This window comes from Carcharhinus amblyrhynchos, chromosome 26 (assembly GCF_965287045.1).
Source record: "Carcharhinus amblyrhynchos chromosome 26, sCarAmb.v2.hapA, whole genome shotgun sequence".
In the NCBI taxonomy this organism is placed as follows: domain Eukaryota; kingdom Metazoa; phylum Chordata; class Chondrichthyes; order Carcharhiniformes; family Carcharhinidae; genus Carcharhinus; species Carcharhinus amblyrhynchos.
The window spans coordinates 42,306,730-42,331,988 of record NC_137349.1 but is presented as its reverse complement, the minus strand read 5'-3'; the positions used below and the strand labels follow the sequence as shown (position 1 = coordinate 42,331,988).

General features: G+C 45.4%; 1 protein-coding gene across 1 annotated transcript in view; it reads left to right on the top strand.

Annotated features, from left to right (window-relative positions):
- Nucleotides 1–348: 348 nt before the first annotated feature.
- LOC145358690 (low-density lipoprotein receptor-like) overlaps nucleotides 349–25,259 on the top strand; it is a 52,636-nt gene continuing 27,725 nt past the window's right edge. The window contains exons 1-5 of the mRNA XM_080212913.1: nucleotides 349–481; nucleotides 2,773–3,147; nucleotides 13,811–13,930; nucleotides 20,059–20,184; nucleotides 21,877–22,051. Of these exons, the coding sequence (XP_080069039.1) occupies nucleotides 349–481; nucleotides 2,773–3,147; nucleotides 13,811–13,930; nucleotides 20,059–20,184; nucleotides 21,877–22,051 (929 nt within the window). The remainder of the gene's footprint in view (nucleotides 482–2,772; nucleotides 3,148–13,810; nucleotides 13,931–20,058; nucleotides 20,185–21,876; nucleotides 22,052–25,259) is intronic.

Here is a 25,259-nt window from a genome sequence, read left to right as displayed (position 1 = left end):
GGCGGGGTCGGCAGTCAGGGGGGCGGGGTTGGTAGTCAGAGGGCGGGATTAGCAGTCAGGGGGGCGGGGCTGGTAGTCAGAGGGCGGGATTAGCAGCCAGGAGGGCGGTGTTGGTAGTCAGAGGGCGGGATTAGCAGCCAGGGGGGCGGGGTTGGTAGTCAGAGGGCGGGATTAGCAGTCACGGGGGCATTATTTGTTGTCAGGGGGCGTGGTCGGTAGTCAGGGGGCGGGGTCAAGGTCAAGGGTTATTTCTCCCCTTTCCCGCTCAAATTGAGTCCAACCCATGGCCTTGCGTGACGTTCCTGACGTGTTGACGCCAACACGCTGCTTGCCGGTTGAAGGGCGCGAATGACAATGTGGAGTCTGGGCAGCGTCCTGCTGACAGTGGGAGCGGGGATCCGCATCCTCCTGGGCCTGGGCCTCGACCTCGACCTCCCGCTGGCCGCCGCCGCAGCGGTGCGTATCTCCGGCCCGGCGCTCGGTGAGTGAGAGCCTGGGCCGCAGACAGCCTGCAGGCCATTGGTTGCGCACAACCAGTAACCATGGAGACCGCGCTCTGAGTGGCTGCTGCCGCTGTCAATCAACACCGCACGTGCGCCGAGTCTGGGGGCGGGGCAGGGGAGGGAGGACGCGGGACCGGGGGTGGAAGGCGGGGGGCAGGGGAGGCGCTGCACGGCTTGGGGGGGGGGGGGGGGCGGGGCACTGCATGGCTTGGGGGGGGCGGGGCACTGCATGGCTTGGGGGGGGCGGGGCACTGCACGGCTGGGGGGGGCGGGGCACTGCACGGCTGGGGGGGGCGGGGCACTGCACGGCTGGGGGGGGCGGGGCGGGGCACTGCACGGCTGGGGGGGGGGGGCGGGGCGGGGCACTGCACGGCTGGGGGGGGGGGCGGGGCGGGGCACTGCACGCCGGGGGGGGGGCGGGGCGGGGCACTGCACGCCGGGGGGGGGGCGGGGCGGGGCACTGCACGCCGGGGGGGGGGCGGGGCGGGGCACTGCACGCCGGGGGGGGGCGCGGGGCGGGGCACTGCACGCCGGGGGGGGGGCGGGGCGGGGCACTGCACGCCGGGGGGGGGCGGGGCGGGGCACTGCACGCCGGGGGGGGGGGGGCACTGCACGCCGGGGGGGGGGCGGGGCGGGGCACTGCATGCCGGGGGGGGGGCGGGGCGGGGCACTGCATGCCGGGGGGGGGGCGGGGCGGGGCACTGCATGCCGGGGGGGGGGAGGGGGGCAGGGGAGGCACTGCATGCCGGGGGGGGGGAGGGGGGCAGGGGAGGCACTGCATGCCGGGGGGGGGGAGGGGGGCAGGGGAGGCACTGCATGCCGGGGGGAGGGCAGGCCCTGCAGGGCGGAGGGGAGGAGGAGGAGGAGGCACTGCAGGGTGGGGAGGGGGCATGGCGGGGGGCGGGGAAAGAGGAGGAGATATGAGGGAAGGAGGAGCTATGGGGGGGAGAGGTCATTTGTCCTTCAAGCCTCCTCTACTGTTCATCTCAAAATGGACTACCCTGAATCCTCTGACTGACCCCTGGTTCTGGACATACCCACCATTGGGAATATGCTCCCTGCATCTACCCTGCCTAGATGTGGAGATGCTGGCGTTGGACCGTGATGGGCACAGTAAGAAATCTCTCAGTGCTAGGTTAAAGTCCAACAGGTTTATTTGGTAACATGAACTTTCGGAGTGTTACTCCAAAAGCTAGTGCAACCAAATAAACCTGTTGGACTTTAACCTGGTGTTGTGAGACTTCTTGCTCTACCCTGTCTAGTCCTGTTAGAATTTTATAAGTCTCTGTAAGAGCTTCCCCCTCATTCATCTGAACTTCAGTGAAAACAGTCCTAACCTGGTCAATCTCACCTGATATATCCCGCCATCCCTGGAATCAGCCTGGTAAACCTTCACTGTGATCCCTCAAGGGCAAGAACAGCCTTCCTCAAAGAAAGAAACCAAAACTGCAGATAAGGCCCTCTATAATTACAACAACATATCTGTACTCCTGTACATGAAACCTCTCACAATGAAGGTCAGCATACCATTTACTGCCTTGCTGCACCTGCATGCTTACCTTCAGTGACTGGTGCACAAGGACATCTGGATCTTGCTGCACACCCCTCTCTCCCAATTTACAGACATTCAGATATGCCACCTTGTTCTTGCTTCCAAAGTGAATAACATCAACTTAGGCCTGTACTTGTTGAAGTTTAGAAGCATGAGAGGTGATCTTAAGTGAGACATACAGGGTTCTCTGAGGGCCTGACGGGGTAGACACTGAGAGGTTCCAGTGGGCAGTCAGTGTAAATGTGGGCTGGTGAAAAGGTGTGGTATTATGGACAGAGGATGGTGTGCGTTAGGGATATTAAGATGTGCTGATGGGGAGGGAGGAGAGGTAGATTTGGTAAGCGAAATGTCTAGTGTTAGGGTTAAGCAAATAAGTAAGTCTGTGAGAGAAATGTATGAGGAAGTGAATCATTGGCAATTGATGGCATGTGGGGTCTATCAGAGGGATGTGATGGATGAATGAAGAGTGGGAAGTGGTGAGGGGATCTGAACTTTGAGTGGGAAGAGAGAAAGTGTCACGCACAAGAAAGCAGAATAAGTGACGCACTCCGTGAATAGTCCTGAAATAGCTGTTAATGAAATATAAAAGATCAAGAAATCTTTGACTTGAAAGAAGGATAGAAAGGCAATTCTATTTCAGAAGTAACTCCACATGATATCAGCATTTTGTATTATTGCTGTGGTATGATTTTATTGCTTTCTGTGGTTATGTTACAGGTTATGAAGGATGTAGTGAGAATGAATTCCTGTGTCTGAATGGACGTTGTGTTTCTGCGGCGAGGCTGTGTAACGGAATAGATGACTGCAATGATCAAAGTGATGAGCAGAACTGCTCTGTAGCAGCATGTGGACTTCATGAATTTCAGTGCAGCAACTCCACTATCTGCATCTCCAAAAGCCAGCTGTGTGACGGTAACCAGGACTGTGCATCAGGAACTGATGAATCTGATCACTTGTGTGAGGACAGAGCAGCGCAACCTAGAAGCTGTGGAGAATTGGAGTTCCAATGTGGATCAGGCCAGTGCATCGAGCTTGAGTCAGCTTGTGACAACTATTCTGATTGCAGTGATGGTAGTGATGAGCTCAATTGCAGTAAGTACAGAGCTGTGAGAAGGGCTTTAATTTATCGTTTATTTTACATAGAACACACAAACAGGTCCAGAGACTCTTCTATGTCAGTGTTTATGCTCCTCCCCACCCTACATTAGATCTTAAGAAATGCCAACAGGAAGAAACATTTGTCCAGTTGAGCCTGCTTTGCTGTTCAGTAAGATCGTGCTGATCTAATCTTGGCTTTAATTCCATTTCCTCCCTGTGCCCCATAACCCTTAATAATCAAAAACCTGTCTAACTGAGATTGGAATATATTCAAAGACCCGGCCTCCACTGCTCTTGGGAAGGGAATTCCAAAGATTAAGATCCTTAGCAGAAGAAATTCCTTCTCATTGCGATCTTAAATGACTGACCTCTTGTATTTAAATTGTGCTCCCTAGTTTAAGATTCCCCCACAAGGGGAAACATGTTCCCAGTATCTGCTGTCAAACCCCAGAATCATGCAGCTTCAATAAAATCACCTCTCACTTGTCTAAACTAACAGGGGTGTAGGCCCAATCTTTAGTTATAAGACAACCTTTTTGGTGCACAAGTCAGCCCAGTGAACCTTCTGTGAACTGCTTCCAATGCAAGTACAGTGTTGCAGTCCTGCAGTTCTAGTCTCATCAATTCCCTGTTGTAGCAAGGCCTCCCTACTTTTATACTCCATTTCCCTTACAATAATAGCCAACTTTCCATTTGTCTTGCAAAATACTTACTGATACAAAGATAAGTGGGAAAGCAGGTTGTGAGGAAGAGACAAAAATGTCTGCAAATTGATATTGGATAGGTTAAATCATTGGGCAAAAATTTGGCAGATAAAGCATTGTGGGAAAATGTGAGGTTCAGAGAAGGTTCACTGGGCTGATTCGTGCAATAAGTTGGACTGACGCTCCTGCCAGCTTAGTATGAGAGGCGATTTTATTGAAGCTACATGATTCTGGGGGTTTGACAGAGTAGATGTGGGAACATATTTCTCCTTGTGGGGGAAATCTTAAACTAGGAGAACAGTTGAAAAGTTCTGCATGCTAACTTTGTGACTCATGTACAAGGACACCCAGATCTCTGTACTGCAGTATTCTGCAATCTTTCTCCATATAAATAACATGCTGCATTTCTATTCTTCCTGCCACAATATGCTTCATCTGCCAAATGTTTGCCCATTAGTTTAGCCTGTTTAACTGTTTGCAGATTTATTAGTGTCTTCCTCACAACCCGCTTCCCACTTATTTTTGTAGCGTCAGCAAATTAGTCATAATATAGTTGGTCTCTCCATTGAAGCCATTGATATAGTTTTTTGAAGGGTAACCAAGAAAGTAGATAAGAGCAATGCAGTTGATGTTGTCTACATGGACTTTAGCAAGACCTTTGACAAGGTACCGCATGGTAGGTTGTTGCGTAAGGTTAAATCTCATGGGATCCAGGGTGAGGTAAACTGGGGTAAAATTTGTTGGAGTTTAAGATGGTGTTGTGAGATTTCTTTCTGTTCTTGACAGAAGCCAGAGAGTGGTTGTAGAGGGTTGTTTTTCAAACTGGAGGCCTGTGACCAGTGGTGTGCCTCAGGGATCAGTGCTGGGCCCACAGTTATTTGTCGTTTATGTTAATGATTTGGATGAGAATATGGGGGCATGGTTGGTAAGTTTGCAGATGACGCTAAATTGGTGGCATAGTGGGCAGTGAAGAAAGTTATCTGCAATTGCAATGGGATCTTGATCAATTGGGTCAGTGGGCTGATGAATGGCAGATGGAGTTTAATTTAGACAAATGCGAGGTGATGCACTTTGGTAGATTGAACCAACTCAATTAATGGTAGGGTGTTAGGGAGAGTTACAAACCAAAGAGATCTAGGGCTACAGGTTCATAGCTCCTTGAAAGTGGAGTCACAGGTGGACAGAGTGGTGAAGAAGGCATTTGGCGTGCTTGGTTTCATCGGTCAGAACATTGAATACAGGAGTTGGGACGTCTTGTTGAAGTTGTACAAGACATTGGTGAGGCCACACTTGGAATACTGTGTACAGTTCTGGTCACCCTATTATAGAAAGGATATTATCAAACTAGAAAGAGTGCAGAAAAGATTTACTAGGATGCTACCGGGACTTGATGGTTTGAGTTATAAGGAGAGGCTGAATAGACTGGGACTTTTTTCTCTGGAATGTAGGAGGCTGAAGGTTGATCTTGTAGAGGTCTATAAAATAATGAAGGGCACAGATCAGCTAGTCAATATCTTTTCCCAAAGATGGGGGAGTCTAAAACTAGAGGACATAGGTTTAAGGTGAGAGGGAGAGATATAAAAGTGTCCGGAGGGGCAATTTTTTCAAGCAGAGGGTGGTGAGTGTCTGGAACAAGAAGCCAGAGATAGTAGTAGAGGTGGGTACAATTTTGTCTTTTAAAAAGCATTTAGATAGTTACGTGAATAAGATGGGTATTGAGGCCATGTGCGGGCAGTTGGGATTAGCTTAGGGATTTTAAAAAAGAAAGGGCGGCATGGACAAGCTGGGCCGAAGGGCCTGTTTCCATCCTGTAAACTTCTATGACTCTGTATCGATTGGAAACAGTCAAGGCCCCAGCACTGATTCTTACAGCATTCCACTGGTCACAATTTGCCAACCTGAAAATGACAGAGAAAAGCCAACAAATGATGAGATTTGATCTAACATTTGTTCTGATCAGGTTATTGGAATCTGTAGTTAAGAACAGTGACTGCAGTTTGCTACACATGAGCTGATAACAGAGAAGCAATATTTATTTATAAACATCTAACAAACTGAATTGTTTGTAGAAGTTACTAAAGCAATAGACAGGGACTGGCTCTGGATGTAATTTATATGGATTTCCAGAAGACATTCAGTAATGTTCTGCATAAGAGACTTGGCTAAAATTAAAACTTATTAAGTGAAGATAGATTTGTTGATCTGGTTAGGTAGCAAAAGAAATCGTATGGATTATGGTTATACAAAGAACAACCCAGCACGGGAAACAGGCCCTTCGGCCCAACGAGCCCGCGCCGCCGCATCACCCTACACCTATTCTACCCCGCGTGTCTACGAATGGAACCCCTAACTTAGCCAGATTCAGGGGAGAATAGTGTCAATTTGGTAAAACCAATCAGCCTAAGAGCACATCTTTGGGGTGTGGGAGGAAACCGGAGCGCCCGGAGGAAACCCACGCAACCACAGGGAGAATGCACAAACTCCCACAGACACAGGCCCAAATCCATGTATCTGCGCAGCTAGCAGTGCTAGTCACCGAGCTGTTGCGGCGCCCGTCTACCGGTCCAGGATCAAGCACACACACTGACATGAAGTACTAGGCCACTCCCGGAACTTCCAAGAGCAGCCCACGCACGACCCACCGTGTGCATGCCCCTCGTTTGACACGAGGTGGACCTCCACCTGCAGAATAAAAAGACAAAAACGTTAATCTTACAAGTCTGCTTTTCCGGTGTCTCCCGAGGTTCTAACCTTATTTAATAGCCCCTACCATAACCCTCCATCCTTGTTTCACTCGTGTCTATCTAACTGAACCTTAAACGAGTCCAACGTTCCTGCCTCCACCACCCTACTCGGTAGCGCGTTCCATACCCCCACAACTCTCTGCGTAAAGAACCTTCCTCTCACTTCCAAATTATACCTCTTCCCCCCTCACCCTTAAATCATGACCTCAATGTATTCATACTGGATGGAAGTTCCATAAGGATTTATGCTGGGGTCTCGTGTATTAATTTTAGTCATTAATGACTCAAACAATATATCGAGGTTTGCTGATGACAGTGATTGTAGTACAGTGTAGAGGAGGGAGCAACATTAAGATACGAAGTACATTGGTAGATTAAGTGAGTGGACAGAACTGTGGCAAACGGATTTTGACTTGAGTAAGTGAAGTGCCCTCCTCTTGGGTGAGAAAGTGTTTGATGTAAGAATTTCAATGTTGCGGAGCTGAAGGTTCAGAGATTTTGGATTGCCCTTAGAGGACAGAGATGTAAGAACTCTGCCTTAAGGCAGGGGAAGCAAGTCACAGAATATTTTTAAGACAGAGGTAGATAGATTCTAGTTAGGCAAGGGAATCAAAGTTTATCATTGTTAGATGGGAATGTGGAATTGAAAACACAGATCAGCCATGATCTTATTGAATGGTGGAACAGGCTTGAGGGGCCAAATGGCCCACTCCTGCTCCTGTTTAGTATGATCACATATACATGTCAATAAAATGTAGTCGTTGGGAAAATAATCAAAATGACTAATGGGATTTTAACTTAAAGACCTAAATATAAAAGGGAGGAAATTTTTCTACAGTTTAAAAGTTTATTTATTAATGTCACATGAAGTTGCTATGAAAAACTCCTAGTCACCACACTCCTGTTCGGGTACACTGAGGGAGAATTTAGCATGGCCAGTGCACCTAGCCAGCACATCTTGCAGACTGGGAGGAAACTGGAGCACCTGGAGGAAACCCACGCAGACATGGTGAGAACATGCAGATTCCACACACACAGTGACCCAAGCTGGGATCGAACCCAGGTCCCTGGTGCTGTGAGGCAGCAGTGCTAACTCTTATGCACAGGATCTTGGGATGCATGTTAGTCTTGGGAAGGACTGCCGTGATGATTCACCAGAATATCCCCCTGGTTCCAAGGATTAGATTTTAAGGGGAAGCTGTAGAAAGCTAAGAGGTGATTTGATTGAGATTTTTTTTTGAATTTTGAAAGGAGTAGAGATTTTTTTTTTGTTGCTGGGTGAGTTTGGGACAAGGGGAGAGAACTTTAAAATCAGCCAAGGCTGTTCAGGAGAAAAGTTAAAAGGCACTTTCAAACTCTTACCATCCATTTTGTGGAGAAAAATCATCAGATGACGTAGCTACTAAGTCAGTTAATAAATTGAAACTGGAAATCGATAAAAGTTTGCAGGCTGAGGATTTTTAGGGATATGAAGTCAGGCAGGTGGATAGAGTTAAAATGCAACTCAGCCATAATCTCATTGAAGGGTGGGACTGGTGCAAAAAAAGGCTGTATCGCTTTTTCCTGTATTGCCCTTGTACTTATCCAGCTTCTCTTTTAAACTATCCTGCTGTTCATCTCAATCACCCTTTTGGCAGCAAGTTCTATGTTTAACCACATTGTGACAAGTATGTTTCTTCTAAATTCTTTCTGGGTTGGTAATTATCTTTATATCGTCTCATTCTGAGCACCACCCAATTTGAAAAACCTCTCTCTGCCTTCAGTTCATGAGTTTAGGTTGCCTCCCAGCCTTCACCTTACGAAAGAAAGTACTTGTGAAATGAACTTGGAAAATTGTTTCTGACATCAGGTTTCTGTACACAGTTCAGCTATGCAGTGACTGAATGCTCTGAAGCAGACTCTGGATATGGGTTAACAGTTAGACTATTGTGTTTAGATGGGTCAGTTTGTACATGGGAACAGGAGTAGGCCATTCAACTCCTCCAGCCTGCTCTGCCATTCCAGTGGATCATGGCTTAACACTGCATCTGTGACACGGCTCATTCTGGTTCTTCTATTGGAGTAATAACATACATATTGGATGGTATTTTACCATCGCATTGTGCCTGTTTTCAGACATGGAAGTTTGGTAAAGTCGGGCCTGAGGTAAGTAGTGCGATCTGCACCCGATCCTGCGTCGGTTCATACTTTACAAGGCCAAAAAATGGCTGTGATTGGGAACCCTCCCAAAAGAGGCGCGACGTCAATTTAAATAATTCTGCATGTATTTTAATCCACTTAACGAGCTGCAGGCCTGCCTTTACCACTGCAATCGTTCAATCTGGATCGGTCTGGAAAACACCTCCTTTTAAAGTCCGATTCTGGTCTCCATTAATGAAATCTGCCAGGCATTTAAACAAAAATGGTAAACTGCCACTGTGTCTGTAAGTGCATGTCAGTGGCCAAGAATCCTAAGCTGAGTAACTCACCACCTGACTGCCCAGAGCCTGTCCACCATCTACAAGGCACAAGTCAGGAGTTTAATGGAATACTCTTCACTTACTCAGAAGAGCGCAACACTCAGGAAGCTTGACAGCATCCTAGACAAAACAGCACCCCCTCCCCCCCACCCCGATTGGCACTCTGTTCACAAACATTCACTTTACCACTGACACACAGTGCAGCAAGATGCACTGCAGGAACTCACCAAGGCTCCTTACATCTTCCAAACCCATGACAGCTACCATCTAGAGGGACAGGAGCACTGGACACATGGGAATATCACCACTTGGAAATTCCCCTTCAAGTCATTCACCATTTTGACTTACAAACATATCACTGTTCCTTCACTATCACTGGGCAAAATCCTGGAACTCCCTAACAGTACTATGATTACATCACATGGAGTGCAGCAGTTGAAAAGGTGGTGGTGAGCTGCCTTTTTGAAGGACAAATAACAATGGATAATCAATGTCGCCAGTGATGCTCACATCTCATTGTTAGGGTATCCAATCAGAAAACCCAACATATAAATGAAGCCAGACCAGATACCCAAATTTTTCTGTTTGGGCATTAATGTGAGGATAAGATGTTTCATTCCAGGCACGATTCTGCTGACAAACAAGGGACCTTTTATCAAAACAAACATTATCTAGTAACACAGTTTAATTATAACACAAGAATTAGCTCAACTTTCAACAATTCAATAGCACTTAAACATGACAAGATACACTTCTTAGCTGCTAACCGATCAATAGGTTCTAAACAAGCAAAATGCTTCTCGTAGACTTAAAACTATCTTTAAAATTAGTTAGTAAATACAGACAGACTTGCTTTGGCTTAGGTTACCAGGCTTGACGCTTTCAGAAAACCATCTGGATAGAGAGACAGTGACACTGCTTTCTTTTTGCTTGTCCAGACAGCAACTGCTTATATTTTAAAATGAAACTGACTGACTATCCTGCAAGATTAGCACCTCCCATTAATCAGGCCCCTGTCAGTCAACCTAATCAAAAACTTACATGACCTGTATACCTACCCTAGAATCCCAGGAGAGCCTAACTAAACAAAAGGTCCATTAACTCTACAAACACTTCCTTAGCTAAAAGAAATTATTAGCTTGTATTCTCGCATCTGCTGCATGTTTACCAGATAAATCAACTCTTGTAACAAAACAGTGCCTCTTAAAGTATCCCCACCTCACACTCTGACAAAGGATTGTCTGGACTTGAAACGTCAGCTCTTTCCTTATGGAAGCTGCCAGACCTGCTGAGATTTTCCAGCATTTTCTCTTTTGCTTTTACCCTCGCAACATTGAACTTATTCTGAGAGACTGGAACTACAGGCACTTGGAGAGGTGAGGACTGATTTGGGACAGTCAGCATGGCTTTCTGGGTAGAAAATCATATCTTATGAACTTGGTTGAGTTTTTTGAAGGGGTAACCAAGAAGATAGATGAGGGCAGTGCAGCTGATGTTGTTCCCATGGACTTTAGCAAGGCCTTTGCCAAGGTACTGCATAATAGGTTGTTGCATAAGGTTAAATCACACAAGGTCCAGAGTGAGGTAGCCAATTGGACACAAAGTTGGCTTCATGACAGAAGATAGAGGGTTGTTTTTCAAACTGGAGGCCTGTGACCAGCAGTATGCCTCAGGGATTGGTGCTGGTCCTGCTGTTATTTGTCATTTATATTAATGATTTGGATAAGAATTTAGAAGGCATGGTTAATAAGTTTGCAGATGACACCAAGATTGGTGGCATAGTGGATATCTAGGAATTGCAACGCGATCTTGATCAATTGGGCCAGTGGGCTGTTGAATGGCAAATGGATTTTAATTTAGATAAATGAAAGGTGATGCATATTGGTAGGACTTACTCAGTTAATGGGAGGGCGTTGGGGAGAATTATAGAACAGAGAAATCTAGGGGGACAGGTTCGTAGCTCCTTGAAATTGGAGTCACAAGTGGACACCGTGGTGAAGAAGGCATTCAGCATGTTTTATTGGTCAGAACATTGAATACAGGAGTTGGGACATCTTGTTGAAGTTGTACAAGACATTAGTAAGCCAACACTTGGAATAATGTGTGCAGTTCTGGCTGCCCTATTATAGAAAAGATATTATTAAACTAGAACAGATGTAGAAAAGAATTACTAGGTTGATACCGGGACTTGATAGTTTGAGTTATAAGGAGAGGCTGGATAGACTGGGACCTTTTTCTCTGGAGTGTAGGAAGCTTCGGGGTTATCATGTAGAGGTCTATAAAATAATGAGGAACATAGATCAGCTAGATATCTATTTTTTTTCCCAAAAGTAGGGGAGTCTTAAACTAGAGGGCATAAGTTTAAGGGGAGAGATACAAAAGGGTTCAGAGGAGCAATTTTTTCAGAGGGTTGTGAGTGTCTGGAACAAGCTGCCAGAGATAGTGAAGAGATGGGTACAGTTTTGTCTTTTAAAAAGCATTTAGACAGTTACATGGGTAAGATGGGTATAGAGGGGTATGGGCCAAAAAAAGGCAGCATGGGCAAGTTGGGCTGAAGGGCCTGTTTCCATACTGTAAAACCCTTATGATTCTACAGCACAACACAGTATCATCACACCATGAACAACTAAAAATATCCAAATTAGTGCTCAGTAGCTTTATCTCAGCTTCCAGCAACTGGAGACAGGTGATGTCAACTGTCTTGAGGACAGATAACTCGTGAATATGATCCTGAAAGTAATAATCAGCTTCAGACTTTCCATGTCCCAAATAATGTTGAGTAGTCTGGACATGCCATGTGCCCTGATTTTTAACTTTGGTTGAGAGTCATGTGCATGTGAAAGCCAGGAAATTTTCACTTGGCCCTGACCTGCACAGTCTCTGTCAGTGTCCATCTGAACCCTACTGGGCATGCAGTGGGCTAGAACAGGATATATGGTAGCAGGAGGCTGACCTGTCAGGAAAGTGGTTGGGAGGAGAGGGGGAGGATACCTGGCACAGAGAGGCTTAAACTTCCGTTATGCCCACCTCCTGCCAAAAATAGTTTACAACTGATAAACCATTTTGACATCTTTTCTTCACCTCTGCCCCTCTTCCTGCTTGTGAAGTCACACTTGGAAAACCTCCAGTTACAGTTGTAGATTGGTACCTACACATGAATGTGTGTACTGAAAGGACAGTGCTGGATTTCTGTGTCCCTCTTACCTATTTGGAGCAGCAATTGAGACTGGAAGCCCTGGGTTGGCATGAGTAATGTCATGAGCTGATCTAACAAGCTGCTTACTCCATTTCAAAGGGATAAGCAAGGTTAACACTAATACTTATTTATTTCAACCTATGTCTAAATGGCACAATGATCCTGGCATTAACAACAAGTACTTGCGTGCTTAGATATAGCATTCCTTGCATACAGCAACATCAATATGGAGAGGGAATGGAGGGGGTTGGGGACTACACAATCAGTGAGAAAGCTGGACATTGAGTTCCTGAAAGGAAGGGCACCGTGACACAATTTTGGAGTGTAGGAAGAAACCAGAAGCCCATGCAGACACCAGGGGTAGAACGTGCACAATCCATACAGATAATCACCTGAGCCAGGTCCCACAATGATGCAACTTGGTGGCACTGTGGGCAAGGACCCCTGGTTTTGACAACACAAGTGGAGCAATGAGGAATGGAGCTGCAAATGGAAGGTGTTATTAAGAGGTGGAGAGAGCATTGAGCTTAACTCAAGCAAACGTCAGATGTTTGATGTCAGAAGTTGCAGCGGGACATAGATAGGATGCAAGACTGAGCGGAGAAGTGGCAGATGGACTTCAACATGGATAAATGTGTAGTCGTCCATTTTGGCAGGACCAACGGGATGCGGGAGTACAGTATCAAGGGTAGGAGTCTTAGCTGGGTTGAAGAGCAGAAGGATCTTGGGGTCCGGGTCCATAGGACTCTTGAATTGGCCTCGCAGGTGGAGGATGTGGTCAAGAAGGCGTATGGTGTACTGGCCTTCATTAATCGAGGGATTGAGTTTAGGAGTTGGGAGGTAATGCTGCAACTTTATAGGACCCTTGTCAGACCCCACTTGGAGTACTGTGCGCAGTTCTGGTCGCCTCACTACAGGAAGGATGTGGAAGCTATTGAGAGGGTGCAGAGGAGATTTACAAGGATGTTGCCTGGATTGGGAGGCATGCCTTATGAAGATAGGTTGAGGGAGCTCGGTCTCCTCCCTGGAGAGACAAAGGTTGAGAGGCGACCTGATAGAGGTTTATAAAATGTTGAGAGGAATAGATAGGGTGGATTCTCAGAGGGTATTTCCCAGGGCTGAAATGGTCGCTACGAGAGGACACAGGTTTAAGGTGCTGGGAAGCAGGTACAGAGGAGATGTTAGGGGTAAGTTTTTCACTCAGAGGGTGGTGAGTGAATGGAATCGGCTGCTGTCGGTGGTGGTAGAGGCGAACTCTCTGGGGTCTTTTAAAAGACTTCTGGATGAGTATATGGGATTGGGAGTTACAGATAGTTCTATGGCTTGGTAGGTATAGATGTGATCGGTGCAACTTGTGGGCCGAAGGGCCTGTTTGTGCTGTAGTGTTCTATGTTCTATGTTTCAGATGTAAGCATACAGCCTGGTTAGCGTACAGAGATGCTAACCCTTTCACTGCATCTCATAAAGGACAATCGATTGCATTGCCCACCTTATATCAGCATTGCAAGTCTAAGATCTCTCAAATGTAACTGTGTTAAATGTTTTGTGTGGCAGATCGGAACGAGTGTTTGGAGGACAATGGGAAGTGCTCTCATTATTGCTGGGACCTGCCTTTAGGTTATGAATGTGCTTGTCCAAATGGATTCGAGCTGATAAATCATTTCATTTGTGACGGTGAGTTTATCCACAGCTAATTAATAATATTCTAAGTGGTATGTGACGTTTACTTTTTGAGGCAGGAAGAACAATTAAGCTTATGTTAGCTGACCTCAAAGAGAGGCAACAGGAAGAATGGAAGTGTAACTAATCACTGTCCCACTGGATAATAGATTAAAACCTAAAACCAGGTGACGAATTGTCAAGAAATGCCGGACAAACTGGGAAATTGCTGTCTGTAAATGAAATATTGGAAATCAAATCAAAGAACCTGGAGCACTAATTACTGTAGATTGCTTTGACTAGTTCTGTTATATTAGAACTTCATCTCAATAGATCATACAATCACCATCAGATAGAGAAGGAGGCCATTTGGCCCATCAAGTCTGCACCGACAAAAGTCCCATTTGGGCTCTATCCCCATAGCCTTATGTATTTACCCTGCTAGTCTCCCTGGCAATAAGAGAGAATTTAGCGTGGCCAATCCACCAAACATCTTTGGGAGTGTGGGAGGAAACTGGAGCACACGGAGGAAATCCGTATAGACACGGGGAGAACGTGCAAACACCACTCTTACAGTCACCTGAGGCTGGACTCGAATTCGGGTTCCTGGCGCTGTGAAGAAGTAATGCTAACCACTGTGCCACCATGCAGCTCGAATGCTGAGGTTTTTATTATGCTTGATCACTGTGTAGAGTATAGGGCTAACGGTAGGACTCTGAATAGTGTGGATGAACAGAGGGATCTAGGTGTATGTGTACATAGATCCCTGAAAGTTGGGAATCAAGTAGATAGGGTTGTTAGGAAGGCATACGGTGTCTTGGCGTTTATTGGTAGGGGGATTGAATTTAGGAGCCACAGCGTCATGTTGCAACTGTACAAAACTCTGGTGCGGCCGCACTTGGAGTATTGTGTGCCGTTCTGGTCCCCACGTTATAGGAAGGATGTGGAGGCTTTGGAGAGGGTGCAGAGGAGGTTTACCAGGATGTTGCCTGGTATGGAGGGGAGGTCCTATGAGGAGAGACTGAGAGATCTGGGGTTGTTTTCGTTAGAAAGAAGGTGGCTAAGAGGGGACCTTATTGAAACATATAAGATGATTAGAGGTTTAGATAGGGTGGATAGTGATAGCCTTTTTCCTCGGATGGAGAAAGCTAGCACGAGGGGGCATAGCTTTAAATTAAGGGGTGGTAGTTATAGGACGGATGTCAGAGGTAGGTTCTTTACCCAGAGGGTGGTGAGGGATTGGAATGCCCTGCCTGCTGCAGTTGTAAATGCGCCTAGTTTGGGGGCGTTTAAGAGATCCGTGGATAGGTTTATGGATGGAAAGGGATTGGTTTAGGTTAGAGGGTCATTGCTTTTTAATTGGTCGGCGCAACATCGTGGGCCGAAGGGCCTGTTCTGCGCTGTAATGTTCTATGTTCTACTGCAAGCAGGATAAACAGGAAATGAGAGGAAAGAGGGAAAGGAAGAAAATAAGTGCTTAGAAGAATTAAAGCGTGCAAAGCCAGATTGTTTTAACTTTGCCAAAATGGCTCTGGATTGGCCCAGAGACCTGTGAGGGTCTGTGATAAGAATTGCAATATTAACCTGACAGTTGATTGGTGCAGCAACTTGTTGGGCCAGTGTCTCACTGCACTTCACCAATTCAAAGCTGCAGTCTTCATCTTCTGTCCCAATGATCTGTCAGACCATCTTTCACAATCTACATCACAAAACCACTAATCCCCACCTTTTCTGCTCCTCTTTCTGAAGTTTATTTAGCAGCAAACGCCACTAGCTTTCAGAGAGCGGCTTCTTTTGTCCTTTACTCACCTGATGAAGGAGCAGCGCTCCAAAAGCTAGTGGTGTTTGCTACTAAATAAACCAGTTGGACTTTAACCTGGTGTTGTGAGACTTCTTACTGTTTTTACCCCAGTCCAACACCGGCATCTCCACATCATCTTCTTTCTGAACACAGACAAGAATTGAGAGTATTCAGCTTCTTGAGCCTGCTGCACCATTTGATAAGATCGCATCTGATCTGAGCCACATTTAAGAACATAAGAACATAAGAAATAGGAGCAGGAGTAGGCCATCTAGCCCTTCGAGCCTGCCCCGCCATTCAATAAGATCATGGCTGATCTGTCGTGGCTCAGTTCCACTTTCCCGCCCTCTCCCCATAACCCTTAATCCCCTCTCTTATCAAAAACCCATCAACCCGCATCTTAAAAATATTTAGCGAGGCAGCCTCCACCACTTCAACGGGCAGAGAATTCCAGAGATTCACCACCCTTTGAGTGAAGAAGTTCCTCCTCAACTCCGTTCTAAACCGCCCCCCCCCCTTTTATCTTGAGGCTGTGCCCCCTAGTCCTACTGTCTTTTTTGAGCGGGAAGAGTCTCTCCACCTCTATCCTATCCATCCCATTCATCATCTTATACGTCTCAATGAGATCTCCCCTCATTCTTCTAAACTCTAACGAGTACAAGCCCAGTTTATTCAGCCTCTCCTCATAGCTCAACCCCCTCAACTCCGGTATCAGCCTAGTAAACCTCCTCTGCACTCCCTCCAAGGCCAAAATATCTTTGCGCAGGTGCAGCGCCCAAAACTGCACGCAGTACTCCAGCTTACTTGCACCTGCCCTTGATCCATTAGGGAGGCAGTGGCGCAATGGAAATATCACTGCACTAGCAACCCAGAGACCCGGGGCTCTGGGGACCTGGGTTTGAATCCCATCACAGCAGTTGGTAAAATTTGAATTAAATAAAAATCTGGAATTAAGAATCTAATGATGGCCATGAAACCATTGTTAATTGTTGCAAAAACCCATTTAGTTCACAGATGCCCTTTGGGAAGGAAATCTGCCGTCCTTGTCTGGTCTACATGTGACTCCAGACTCTCACCAATGTGGGTGTCTCTGAAATGGAAGGCAGTTAGGGACAGGCAGTAAATGCAGGATCAGCCAGCTACACCCACATTCCATAAATTGATCCCGAATCACAACTGGCCTTGAATCATTACCCCAGTCAACTCCCACTACGGGAGATGGTGAAATTCAATAAAAGTCTGGAATTAAAAGTCTAAGGATGACCATGAAACCAATGCCGATTGTTGTAATAACCCATCTGGTTCACTAATATCCTTTAGGCAATGAAACCTACCATCCTTTCCTAGTCTCGTACATGTGATTCCATGGCAATGTGGTTGACCCTTAACTACCCCTTCATGGTCAATTAGGGATGGACAATAAGTGCTGCCCCAGCCAGTGATGCCCACAACGAATTAAGTGAGGAGATTATGTTGAACTGGTATAAAACACCAGTTCATCTGGAGTACAGCATGTTGTTTTGAGCATTGCATTTTAGGAAGTATATGAATACAGTGGAGAGAGTTCAGAAGAGGTTTACAAGAATCATTCCAGGGATGAGAAACTTCACTTATGAGGACAGATTGGAACTGTTCTCCTTGGAGAAGAGAAGGCAGAGAGGAGATTTGATAGAAGTGCTCAAATCATGAGGGGGCTGGACAGAGTAGCTGGGGAGAAACTGTTCCCACTCAAACGGATCATGAATGAGAGGGCACAGATTTAAAGTGATAGGTTTTTAAAAAAAAAGCAAAACTGATATGAGAAAAATGTTTTTCGTACTGTGAGTGGTGAGAGTCTTGAATGCTGTCCTTGAGAGAGTGCAGCTTCAGTTGAACATAGAACATTCCAGCGCAGTACAGGCCCTTCGGCCCTCGATGTTGCGCCGACCAGTGGAACCAATCTAATGACCCTCTAACCTAAACTATTCCAATGTTATCCATATGCCTATCCACTGACCATTTGAACGACCTTAAAGTTGGCGAGTCCACAACTGCTGCAGGCAGGGCATTCCACGACCTTACTTCCCTCTGAGTAAAGAACCTACCTCTGACATCCGTCCTATAATTACCACCCCTTAATTTAAAGCTTTGTCCCCTTGTGTTAGCCATCACCATCCAAGGTAAAAGGCTCTCACTGTCCACCCTATCCAATCCTTTGATCATTTTGTATGCCTCAATCAGGTCACCTCTTGAACGTCTTGAAGCGTTCAAGACGGAATAAGTTGATGATGTGAAAAGAAGCAATCATCAGGGTTATAGGGAGAAGGCAGGAGACTGGCAGCAGGTGAAATGCTCATCTAGAGAGCCAGTGCAGACACAATGGGCCAAATGTCCTCCATCTGTGTAACAATTCTGTCATTCATGGCCAGAGAATCACTTGTGAAGACTACAGTACTATTAGCTTGAGGATCCATCCTTGTTTCCTCCTATTTCTCCCCTATATTCTGCCCTTTAGCAACATACTCTGACAGCAGTGTATATTGAAGACACCCAACTCAAAACACACCACCTCATGTCTCAGCCCCTGATGAACAGAACACTCCTCCAATGAAATATTGGAAAAACCAAAACCCTTGTCTTCTATCTCTGCCACTAACTTTGTTCCCTAGCTGCCAACTTCATCCTTCTGTCTGCCACTTGTCTGAGACTGAACCAGACTATTTGCATCCTTGGTATCATATTTAATTCTGAGACGAGTTTGCACATTCTCCGTGTCTGCATTGATTTCCTCCGGGTGTTCCGGTTTCCTCCCGCGCTCCAAAAATATGCGGCTTTGGTTGATTTGCCATGCTAAATTGTCCCTTAGTATCAGGAGGTTAGTATGGTTAATAGGTAGAGTTATGGGGATAGGGGCTGGGTGGGGGATTGTGGTCAGTGCAGACTCGATGGGCCAATGGCCGCCTTCTGCTCTGTAGGGATTCTATGATTCCATGAGCTTCTAACTATATCTGCACCATCCCTAAGGATTCCTACCTTCCTAACATCATCTGCTGCCTCTGCTTTTCCGCTGCTGAAATCCTGCACTGTGTCGTTGTTGCCTCTAATTCGGACTATTCCAACCACTCTTGACTCGCTCCTCCTCTCTCTCTCTCTCTCTCTCTCTCTCTCTCTCTCTCTCTCTCTCTCTCTCTCTCTCTCTCTTCCCCCCCCCCCCCTGTATATCTATAAACTGCAGGCCTAACTCGCACAAAATCGCAGTCACTCCCACCCTCTATTTGCTGAACTATGTGCTACATAACCCTCAGTTAAGTAGCACTGCTTCAAATTCTTCTTTATTTTTAAAATTTCTCCAAGATTTGTCCCTTTTTTACTTCTAATCTCCTCCAGCTCCTTAATCCTCTTGAGATATCTGCATCTCTTCCGTTCTGCTTTCGAGTATCCTGGGTTTTAATCTGGCACTTCTGGCTTCCCTGGTTCCTTAAAAGGTCTTCAGTCTGGAATTCCCTCTCTAAACCTTTCCACCTCTAACCCTCTTCTTAAAGACAGTGTTTAAACCCACAGTATCTCTGACCAAGAGTTTGTCCCTATTATTTCCTTCTATGGCTCAGTCCAAATTTTGTGATCATTCTGAGGAGCATTTTAAAGTGCTTCACTGTATTGAAGGTGCTATACAAATACAAGTTGTTATAAAACAGAAAATACTGAAATACACACAACTGTTTCTGTCTCCATAAATGGCAATGCATCAAATATTTACTGTTTTCAATTTCTACCCTTAGCTATATCCACTCTTCATTTTTGCTGCATCTGTTTTGGAGCTAATTGACTTGTCTTTTGTCTTTATAATCCCTTTTCCTGGTTGACTTGGATGATCTCTATACTATCTGCACCTACTTGCCTTTTCAAAGAAAGCTTACCACAGCTTTGGTAACTGTAACCAGTCATCCTTGTTCGCTGCGTTTATTAATGCACTTGAATTTCAGCTGGTTCTTCTGCTTTGGCAGCAGTGTATTTTTAGGTTTTGTAGCACAGTAATATTTGTTAGCTATGAGTTGGTGTTTGCAAAAGAGTATTCGTGTTGGGGTCAAAATAACAATGCAAAGCAACATAAGGGAGCAATCTCAATTCCCCATCCTCCGGTAAAGTGTCAAGTGCTGTCGCTGACCATCGCTGCGAACCAACGCTGTTCTGGATCCTTGTGTGTGTAACATGCTAATGCTGCTGTGACTCTTCACTGTAGAAACAACTGTGCTCCTGCAGAAACAATGTAAGCAGATGTGTAATTATATAAACCAACAGACAACTTAGAGTTGCATTTATTAATTGGCATTTAATTCAGTAAATCTGTTGTGTTCCTATTCAGATGTGAATGATTGTCGAAATTCTGATTTGTGTGACCAAATCTGTATTAACTTTCATGGATCGTACAAGTGTGTGTGTTACCAGGGATATCAGAAGAATCCACATACTGGGACTTGCCAAGCCACAGGTGGGTTGTTATTGTACATGGCACTATTTAAAACTTTGGTCCCTTGTCATTTGGAAAAGGAACTAGTGTAAGGTGTGGCAGAGACTTTAGAAACTAGAAACAGGTAATGGTTTGATGCTCAGTCTTTGATCTTTACAAACAAGAAATGCTGGTCAGGTAACCTCTGGAGTGAGGACAGAATTATGGAGTCCTTATTGCAGCTCTAACAATTTACTGACTGATCTCTTATTTCAGTTTGTGTTTTGTCAGCCATCATAGGTTATTTGTTTATGGAATATTCTGTATTATGCAGTTGGATATAAGTTATGACCACCAATCAAATTTATTTGAAAAATTTTGCAAGAGCTTCAGCTGTCAGCTGGATTTTTTAAAAAAAAATCTGATTCTGATTAAATGAAAACCGAATTAGTCTTCAGAATAATCGATCATTTGCCTCCCACGAGACTGCATGGCTTGTGGTGGAGAGTGTTGTAAGTCAGGATGGTTAGGTACCCATGGCTGTGTAATGCAGGTGCAGTGGACTGGCTGGTCTTTTTCACTCCACCTGTGTATCCTGAGTCTGATATTGTACATTTTTAGAGAGGGAGGGGTCAGCCTTTTTTCTCTCGCTAAGGTGATCAAAGATATTTCCAAAAGGAAGGATATTTGATATGTCACCAAACAGGCTGTTTTTTTTTTATTGTGAGCCGTGATTAATCTTTTCCTTAACTCAATTATAGTACATATCTGTAATAACTCAGGAAGCCTGACTGGAAAGGAACACAGTGGTTTTGTGTACATACACTAGTCCGTGTCTTCTTGTAACACAAGTTAGATTTACAAGGATGTTGCCTGGATTGGGTGGCATGCCCTATGAGGATAGATGGAGAGAGCTCAGTCTTTCCTTGGAGAGACGAAGGATGAGGGGTGACCTGATAACAGGTGTATAAGATGTTGAGAGGTATAGATCGGGTGGATCCTCAGAGGCTTTTTCCTAGGGCTAAAATGGTTGCCATAAGAGGACACAGGTTTAGTGTGCTGGGGAGTAGGTACAGAGGAGATGTCAGGGGTAAGTTTTTCCACTCGGAGAGTGGTAGGTGCTTGGAATTGGCTGCTGGCAGTGGTGGTGGAGGCGGATTCGATAGGGTCTTTTAAGAGACTTCTGGATAAATACATGGAACTTAGAGGGTTATAGGTAGGCCAAGTTGGTAGGAACACATTTGGCGCAACTTGTGGGCCGAAGCGCCTGTTTGTGCTGTAGTTTTTCTATGTTTGTAAGTAGTTCAGCAGGCCCAGTCCTGGGCCTACCTTATTAAAGGCTTAATTAATGAGTTCCAGCTGGGCAAACCACTCCTGTTACGAGGGAAACTCGTACTCAATGAACCCCAGACGGAGATCGCCCCACAGGGAGATCAATTAGTGATTCCCCACAGATCTTGTGAGGGTTATCGCACCCCCCCCCCCCAGTCCAAGGGTTCCTCCCCCCGCTTGCTTCCATGATGATAGGGCCTCCTCTGTCTGTGTGTGGCGTGTGATATAGGTTGGTATCTCCCATGCTGAACATAGAGGTTCAGCGATAGCTTTGTGAGGAGTTGCTGAGAGGGGACCTGGTGGTGCCAGGCAAAAATCTGTTAAGCATGAAATGGACTGTAGGAGAACTAGTGATTAATGCAGGATACTGAGCCCCAATTTCTCCCCTTTCCTGTCCACTAGGAGAGGAGCCATTCATGATTGTCATGAATCACGGTGGCATCAAGAGGATAAACATGAATAAAACAGAAAACTTGGAGATTGTTGTTGACAGTTTGGCCAATGCAAGATCATTAAGTGTGGATATCTCCACATCAACAATCTATTGGTCTGATGATGGACGTCGGGGAATCTTCAGGTAAGCTGGCTGATTTCTCTGGCATTAGTCACAAACGATAGTAGTCATGATGTGGAGATGCCAGTGTTGGACTGGGGTAAACACAGTAAGAAGTCTGACAACACCGGGTTTAAGACCTGGTGTTTAACCACCAGGTCTTAAACCTGGTGTTGTCAGACTTCTTACTGTATTAATCACAAAAACCAGCCAGTGAATGGAGGGATGGCAAATGAACACTTGAAGAACATGTAAAAATCTAAGGATCGCTGAACTGATGGAGGAATAGTGACAGGGTCATAATGAACTGTACTAGCAGCTATTTTGGGAATTTCCCTTCCCTCAGATCACATTTCCAAGCGGAAAGCTAAAAGTGGAAGGAAAATATTTTACACTTTCAGTGACTGACAGAATGACTGTTATTTGCAGATTATTGCACATTACCTACACTGCACTGAGGACAGCATAAAGAGCTTATGCAGCACCTGAGTTGTTGCAGTATCTGAGTAACACACTGATCCAGTTGCCACTTATCCTGGACAGCCATTTACTGTCTATCTGGAAATTGGCACTGTTTGCTATTACTGTCGGCATCAATTACAAATGGCCTGAAGCTGTGTTAAGTGTGCTGACTATTTTGGGTAGTTCAAACAGCTGTTGCCTATCCCTGTAGTTCCCAATTTTTGTTGCGTATTCAAGACTGTTTTACAATCCAGTTTAAAAGCCCTCTGCCATCAGAAATGCCTATAATAACTCCTTACAGTCCCACACTATATTTACCTACCGCTGGTAGGTACACTTACAATTATAACATGAATATAATGTATAGATTGTTATACTGTTGATCAAAAAATGATTTTTTGATCAATTAGCAATTAGGAGACTGTCTTAAAACTGGATGTTATAGTTTCTTACTGCAAATCTTATTAGAATAATTCCTGATCAAGGTAGTTAGTCCAGACATGATTGTTGTCAAAGTTTAAATGGATATTGGCACCTTCTCCCTGCTTCCAAAACCATCCTGAAAACTTTTCAACTATCAATTTACCTTTCCCAGCTTTTTATATTTTGCACCCCAATGTGCCATAGACATTCAGCTTTCACTCAGTTCAGCTCTCACTGGTATTTTTTGATCTGACATTGCCTTTTCCCTTTCTTCTTGAGAATATACCCATTTCTTGACCAGTGGGATTGTAGCAATTGGCTACTGGTCCATATTTATCCAACCCTTTAGTGGCAGTGGCACTGAATTTGCTTTCCTTGGTGCCCATCACCCCACTGCTGTCAGTGTGTCTGCAACGGCCAAAAATTGAAAAATTAAAGTCCAAATTCCCCAAGGAATGGAACCAACGTGAATAATTTGAATTAAGATATAGATCAGCCATGCTCTAACTGATCAGAGATGACGGTGGCACAGTGGTAATGTCACTGGACTACTAATCCAGAGGCCCAGGCTAATGCTCTGGGGACATGGGTTCAAATCCCACCACAGCAGCTGGTGGAATTTAATTCAATTAATAAATCTCTGGCAGCACAGTGACACGATGGTTAACACTGCTGCCTCACAGTGCCAGGGACCTGGATTTGATTTCCAGCTTGGATCACTGTCTGTGTGGAATTTGCACCTTCTCCTCATGTCTGCTTGTGTTTCCTCTGGGTGCTCCGGTTTCCTCCCACAGTCCAAAAGACATTGGGCTCCAAAAGAGAGTGCATTGGCCATGCTAAATTTTCCCTCGGTATACCTGAAAATGTGGCGACTAGGGAATTTCACAGTCACTTCATTGCGGTATTAATGTAAACCCACTTGTGAAACTAATAATAAAAAGTAAATTTAGAATTGAAAGTTAGTCTCAGTAATGGTCATCATGATAATAGAACATAGAACATTACAGCGCAGAACAGGCCCTTCGGCCCACAATGTTGCGCCGACCAGTCTTATTTTTTAAAAAAAACATTGACCCACTAATCTAAACCAATCCCTTTTCGTCCATAAACCTATCCACCAATCTCTTAAACGCCCCCAAACTAGGCGCATTTACAACTGCAGCAGGCAGGGCATTCCAGTCCCTCACCACCCTCTGGGTAAAGAACCTGCCCCTGACATCCATCCTATAACAACCCCCCCTTAATTTAAAGCCATGCCCCCTCGTGCTAGATTTCTCCATCCGAGGAAACAGGCTATCACCATCCACCCTATCTAAACCTCTAATCATCTTATATGTTTCTATAAGATCCCCTCTTAGCCGCCTTCTTTCCAGTGAAAACAACCCCAAATCCCTCAGTCTCTCCTCATAGGACCTCCCCTGCATACCAGGCAACATCCTGGTAAACCTCCTCTGCACCCTCTCCAAAGCCTCCACATCCTTCCTGTAATGTGGGGACCAGAACTGCACACAGTACTCCAAGTGCGGCCGCACCAGAGTTGTGTACAGTTGCAACATGACGCTGCGACTCCTAAATTCAATCCCCCTACCAATAAACGCCAAGACACCGTACGCCTTCTTAACAACCTTATCTACTTGATTCCCAACTTTCAGGGATCTATGAACACATACACCTAGATCCCTCTGCTCCTCCACTCTATTCAAAGTCCTCCCGTTAGCCCTATACTCAACACATCTGTTATTCCTACCGAAATGGATTACCTCACACTTCTCCGCATTAAACTCCATCCGCCACCTCGCGGCCCAGCTCTGCAACCTGTCCAAGTCACCCTGCAAACTTCGACACCCTTCCTCACAATCTACCACACCTCCGACTTTGGTGTCATCAGCAAACTTACTAATCCACCCAACTATACCCTCATCCAGATCATTAATAAAGATTACAAACAGCAGTGGCCCCAAAACAGATATCACTAATATCACTAATAATATAATATAATATAATATAATAATAATAATAATAATATCACTAATGTTCTTCGGAGGAGGAAGTCTGGCCTACATGTGACTCCAGACTCTCAGCAATGTGGTTGACTTTTATCTGTCCTCTGAGGCCAATCTGTTTAAGGGCAATTAAGGCAATTCTGGCCTTGCCACTCCCCATGAAAAGATAAATTTTAAAAAAGCTGAAGGTGCTGAATGACCTTCTCTTCTTATGCCTGTTCCCTCAAACTGAAAAACTGGTTTCAAAAAACAGAAACACTATCTTGGGAATGAGCAAAGGATGTAGAAAATATATTGTGGCTTTGTCTGTGTTCATTTTTATAATAGGTAATTCATGCTAACTG